Below are 6,812 nucleotides of genomic sequence, written 5' to 3'. Positions count from 1 at the left end.
ATTTCTATTTGTTGCAAAAGTCACGAAAAACTACTTATTTGTTCCTCTCGCTACCCCTAAAGGGTTTTGCATATATGTTTAAATAGTTGTTTAATCGGCTAGTTTCTCTTTTTTCTTTTATCCCAACGAGCCAGGTATCGTCGTCTGCAATTGCCTCTTCTCGCTTGATGGTATTACGCTGCTTTTCTCGTCGCCCTTACATTATTAAAGGGGAGCTTTTCATCAGGCGAAGGTAAATCGTTACGTCGGTTCCCCGAGGGAAGGTTCAGCATTCTATATTAGTCTTGCTCTCCTATCTTCGTATTTCTACCTTACATCGTATTCGCTCACTTTCTCACTTTCTTCGACATGTCTTCCTGTTGGTGTTGAGGATCTGCCCTGTCCCATCCTGTGCGAGCTTTTCTGTTGGCATTTGTACTTGCCCACCTGTGAGCATGGTTCACCTCTAGCATTTTCGAGCGCTTTCCTGTATCCTCCTGGTATTCTCAGTAGGTCTTTTAAGGCCTGAGAAGGATGACATTCCCTTATGAACATATTAACTTTACCCTTTATTGCAGAGTCTCTCTTTTGCATTTTAGTGTCATGTGGAAGCTCCAGAAAGAGACTTTATTCAAAGGAAAAAATTTTATTAACAAATATTCATTACATTCAAGTACTTGCTTTTTGTTTCCCCTATTTTGAGTGTTTATTACCTAAAATCTGGTGTCTTGGTTAAATCATTGTCTTGGTCTCGGCAATTGATTTATTTCATTAGAGGCCCTGATTAAAACGAGTAACAATTCCTATCTATCTATCTGTTTATGTATCTATCTATCTATCTAAAGATTAAGGTCATTGTCTTGATTACTTGACTTATCTTTCATATAGTTCCCCCACCTGTGTAAATCATCGTTAATCAAGAAAACTCTTTTCATAAGAAGTACTTATGAAAATAATGTATGTTTTACGGTCACGTGAATTGTTTACACACATACACATTATATATATATATATATATATATATATATATATATATATATATATGTGTGTGTGTGTGTGTGTGTGTGTGTGTGTGTGTGTGTGTGTGTGTGTGTGTGTGTGTGTGTGTGCGGGCGCGCGAGTGTGGGCGGGGTGGTCGATTGGTAAACCATTCTTGTGACTGTAAAGCAGACATTATTTCCATAGTTATTTCATATGAAGTGTGTTTTCTTTAACAATGATTCATATATAGTAGGTGGAGAACTATATGAAAAATGCTATTAATAAATCATTAGGGTAAGTTGTCGCCCTCTTACTCTCTTCTGTCTCAGGTGACAGATGTGCAATTTGTAGCTATGAACGTTGCACTAACTTTAAATATTCATTCCTTAGAGGTGGTATTAGGTCTGTCAAAATGTTAATTGATAGGAATATGCCTAATTCATGTAGCTGAAATTTTAATTCATTATATTCTTTAATAACTTGCTTTCTTTATCATTGAATATTTTATTACACTGGGTAGTTGAGATATTGTGATCATTTCCATATCCACCGTGGAATTTCAGTTCTGTCAAATTGTTTTTTACTGTTCATAGTTTCAGAGAAACAGTCAATACGCAGAACTAGTAATCTAAAACTTAAAGATAGTATGCTTTAAAATGAAGGATTACTGAAGGAAGAATATGTTGTAGAAAGGAAAATCAAGAATATACAGTTTCATTGAAATTAGAGTGATTACGAACAAAAAGTTCTCATTTAAAGATAAAAAGAGATTCATGCAGAAGGGATTGTTATAAAAAGACCTTGTATGGTAAGACAAGTTTTGATGTCTCTTCAGATACCGTGATATTAAAAAAACTATTCCCAAAAGTTAAGTGATATATTACTCTTGATATTTCAAGTAAATACAAAGTGTAAACTAACACATTTTCTGTTATATAGACAAAATTCTGAAAAATAAATTACGATTGGTAAAAATATTTGGAAAGAACCTTCGATGTAACCAATCTTCTTCCCAGCTAATTCCCATTTTTATATGGGGTCGCCATTTCGGATGAGCCTTTTCCATCTATTTCTATCCTATGCTTCTGCCTCATCATTTCCCTTCTCATGTAAGTCTCCTCTCACACAGTCCTTCCATCTCTTTCTTGGTCTTCCTCTTCTTACTCTTCCTTGACCCTCCATCACCATAGTATGTCTCCTAGTGGGGTCCTCATCTCTCCTCAACAGGTGTCCATACCATCTCAACCTTCCCTCTTGCACTTTCTTTGATACTTCCACCACCTTAGTTGACCCCTTTATGTAGTCATTTCTGGTCCTGTCTTCTCTTATCACCGTAGACATCCACCTAAGCATTCTCATTTCTGCCACATCCATCTTCTTCTCCTCTGTTTTTCTCATGCTTGCTGTTTCCGTGCCATACAGCATTGTTGTTCTTACCACTGTCTTGTGAAATTTTCCTTTTAACCTCAGCGGTACTCTTCTATCACAAAGAATTCCAGAGGCTGTTCTCCAGTTGTTCTAGCCTGCCTGTAACCGATGTTTTACTTCTTCCATACCTCCTCCAGTGTTAACAAAAGATCCCAAATACTTAAACTTATCAACTCTATTTGTTCTCCATCAAGCTGAATACTTTCTCTATCACCCCCCTCATTGGTGGTACACATATATTCTGTCTAAGATATACTTATTCTCATTCCTCTATCCTCCAGTACTTGTCTCCATCTTTCCAGTTGCATTTCCAGATCTTCCCTGCTCTGTGTGCACAGAACAGTATCATCTGTTTACAATATGTTCCTATGTACTGCCCCTACTTCCTCTATTATAACGTCCATCACTATGTTAACGATAAACGGGCTCAGAGCCGACCCCTGGTGTAATCCTACTCTCACCTCAAAACCCTCTGTCTCCCCAACTCTGCTCATCACTCTGGTAAATACATTGTCTGGTAAATACAGCTCTTGCATCAGTCTCACATACTTCTCTGGCACCATCTTCTCCCTCAGACTCCCCCATACCTCTTGTCTCGGGACTGGTCATTAGCCTTTTCAAGGTCAATGAATACCATATTTAGGTCCCTTTACTTTTCCCCGAATTTCTCCAATAGTTGCCTTAGACAAAATATACGTTCTGTTGTTCCCCTTCCCTTCATAAATCCCATCTGCTCTTTACCTATTTGCACTTCTCTCAGTCTAGCATCTGTCATCCTTTCCAGTATCTCCAAAGTGTGGGACATTTTCGATGTAACCAATGACCCGCAATAATAGCTCAAAAGAATTGTCTAATACCCTAATACTGTTTATTTGTTATAATAAAATCCAAGTGGATCTTTCTTGTTTGTCTGCCCTGGGTTGGGGTCGAGGTAGGCTGGGGATCGGGAAGTTTGGGGAGATATAACAGGCAAATTCGCCACTTTCTCTCAATCACCACTTCCTTTAAAGAATTAGTCCTTTAATCTCCTTTTGTTTATTTAAGGGCTCAGACCACATAGTAACCTAGACTGGCCTCATGGCGAAGTTGCGCCGGGTACAGGTATTGCAATCTACCAGGATGCTGGCAAACCACCTCTGAGGTCATAAAAGGCCAGAGTACCAAACATAGGGCCTTAAAAACTTTCTCACGCTCCTCTGAGCTACTTCCCTTTGAGACGGTGGCTATTTCTAGCCAATGTGACCTATGTTGTACCTTTACACACCCCTCCTTTACTGGCACCCCTAAAGAAGACAACTCCAACTCGTACAGAAGGTAATGTGCAAATTTCAAGGTTATCAGTCCCATCTCTAGTCTCCGACTTATTTGCCTTTCATACTTCCCGAGTGATTCCTGTATTGTGTTATAATTCTACTGTGTTGTGGGCCCTCAGGAAAAAGTGTTTATCAGTGATAGGTAACGTAACTAATTTCTTTGTAAGATCGAGTTCTTAGGTACCTTTTGTACATACTCCTCTCGATCATCAACCACATATTAGGCAATCAGTTCAACTCCCAATTGTTTTTGTTGCAGACTTGCAGTAGAGCATTCTGGATTATCACCTCATGTGCTACGGGGAAATTCCCTCTTCATTGTTTTCGTCACTCCCCGTGCCCAGAAACCTCCGGTCACCTTTTCATCTAATTAAAGATCTAACTCATTGTTAATTGTAATCTGTGTTACGGGGTCCTTACTTACCTCTTGAACCCATATGGTGTAATCCTTTCTTTTTTAAGCTGGTTAAGAACGTACACATAATTAATTGAACTAGACCCTTAGTGTTTACCTAACTAATACCCAAATCTGAAGTAGGCCCATAGCTGTAATTTTATAGATGATTCCCCCTCATTATCAAGGCCATTGTTAGATCAGCTATACTTTATCATTCATAGATGTGCACTCCCAGGTACGATAATGTCACTGGCCGTTCCTGATTTCGTTCCCGTCCACTGGACGGTGGTTCGATCCCATGAGGTAACGAAATTATTATCAACTAAAAATTCCCCTTCGGTACATATATGAAAATATATCAATTCCGAGGTAGAGCGAATTAGATATTAAAGGACATTTGTAGCTCGAATGATTTATATGAATCACGGTGATGTGATAATTATTCATATATATATATATATATATATATATATATATATATATATATATATATATATATATATACAATTTCAATATACAATTTCAATGAAATTGTGTATATTTTGATTTTCAGCTATACTTATATACCCGTCGAGAGCAGGTAAATTGTACTTAGCTTTAGGGATTGACCCACCTCCACCATGATAGCTAATGTTTCTTTTGAACAAGCAACTCTTTTTTTATGAATATGTATCATATTGCTATGATTTTTATTTTATCATTACTAAGCTACAAAGGTCGTTTAATATTCAATTCATGCTACTTTGGTAATATCCCGATGGGGAATGATCCCTTCAGTTGATCAATCCCCATTATTCTGTTTATCACTAATAATTCCATCCAGCGATTATTCTACATTGGGGATATTTCCTAAGTAGCTAGAACGGTATTATGGATAATTAAAATAACATTTATAGTTTAATGATGATTATATAAATATAATAAGTGATATGATAAAAATTCATATATATATATATATATATATATATATATATATATATATATATATATATATATATATATATAAGCTACTTAGGAAATATCCCCAATGTAGAATAATCGCTGAATGGAATTATTAGTGATAAACAGAATAATGGGGATTGATCACTGAAGGGATCATTCCCCATCGGGGATATTACCAAAGTAGCATAAATTGAATATTCAAACGACCTTTGTAGCTTAGTAATGATAAAATAAAAATCATAGCAATATGATACATATTCATAAAAAAAGAGTTGCTTGTTCAAAAAGAAACAATTAGCTATCATAGTGGAGGTGGGTCAATGCCTTAAAGCTAAGTACAATTTACCTGCTCTCGACGGGTATATAAGTATAGCTGAATTGTTGTTAACTCATATTGGAGTGGCTGGAAGGTACTGCGTCGTGGGATCGAGACCGGGCAGTACCATGTACGGGAAAAACGTCTATTTGTTTGTTTGTCTGTTTGTTCCAAATGAATGTCTACATCAGTGAACCGATCATTATGAAATTTGACACAGATATTAAGCTAACGTAGGGGTTGAGCACAGCCTAATTAGATATTCTTAAAAACAGATATAACCCCTTAAAAAGTTATTACTTCTACTTACATAATGTAACTTTCTTGTTTTTTGCCGATTTGGTTCAAATCTGAAACGTTGGCTATTGATCCTAATTGCATTACTTCAAAATACTTATCAAGCCGTTCGGGGCCATGGGTGGGCACCCCCGCCCTTAAATGTAAATTCCTTAATTTGAGGCTGATTTTGGTCAAATTTAAAGCATCCATTACTAATACCAATTGCATTATTCATAAATAAATAAGTATAAGAACGTTTGGGGTCATGGGGACACCCTATGCCACCATCCTCAGTATAATTTTCTTATTATTTTGCCTATATTGTTCAAATTCAAAACATAGGTTAATAGTACCAAGTGCATTATTTGAAAATCGTTAGATCGGTGCAGGCCCTGGTGGGGAATGGAAAATAGATACAACCCCCCCTGCACGAATTTCACTGTTTTATTTTTTCACACTTTTGTTTAAATTTTTTACTTGGGATATTAGTATTAACTACATCAACTTATGATAAGCCTACTTTGTTCAAGTTTGAAGTGAAAGTTGGTGATGTCAATTACATTATTCACGAAAAGTAAGATCATTCAGGACTATGGGGGTGAGCCCCCTAGCCCCCAGAAAAATTCAACTTCCTTATCTTTGTGCCAATTTTGTCCAAACTCTAAATTTAAGTTTGTGGTTCAAATTACACCTTCTATTGTGTAAATGGAAAAACATTACGTCTCTGTTGTTGCTTCTAAGTAAACGTTAACACCAATGAACAAGACCAGGTGTGACGATTTCCTTAGATTTTTTTTCTTACAGTTGTAAAGACACATTTGTAAATTGTAAAAAAATCACTTACATGGGAAGAAATTGAGGAGAATTAATGGGAATATGGAAAGAAAATAGGGGAGGGTAGAAGTGAGAGGAGAGGGAAGGAGTGTGAGGAAAACTCAGGGCTGGGAAGCAGCTGGGGAGTAAGAGGGGGATGTAGGAAGTGAATTCTACGAGGGAGAAATGGATGGTGATGGGGTGACGTCATCTTGCCGTATGTAGTACGTAAAAACCACTTATAGCACGTTCCTCTTCTTTGTAATTACGACGTTCCTTTTTTATCTTAGATGAATTAGGGAGTTCTGGAAATTATTTTTAAAATTACTTTAACATATGATGTTCTCGCCCATTACGCAATTAT

The 6,812-nt window shown here is 36.8% G+C and overlaps 1 protein-coding gene across 1 annotated transcript; it reads right to left on the bottom strand.

The window, feature by feature from the left end:
* Positions 1-2,037: 2,037 nt before the first annotated feature.
* On the bottom strand, positions 2,038-2,385 carry LOC135195310 (uncharacterized). Its single transcript, XM_064221572.1, has one exon. The coding sequence runs from the start codon at positions 2,383-2,385 to the stop codon at positions 2,038-2,040; it is 348 nt and encodes a 115-aa protein (XP_064077642.1).
* Positions 2,386-6,812: the final 4,427 nt, after the last annotated feature.

The sequence above is a fragment of the Macrobrachium nipponense genome, chromosome 16 (assembly GCF_015104395.2).
Source record: "Macrobrachium nipponense isolate FS-2020 chromosome 16, ASM1510439v2, whole genome shotgun sequence".
Taxonomy (NCBI): Eukaryota; Metazoa; Arthropoda; class Malacostraca; order Decapoda; family Palaemonidae; genus Macrobrachium; species Macrobrachium nipponense.
The sequence above is the reverse complement of the archived record's forward strand: the minus strand, read 5'-3'. Positions and strand labels throughout refer to the sequence as shown.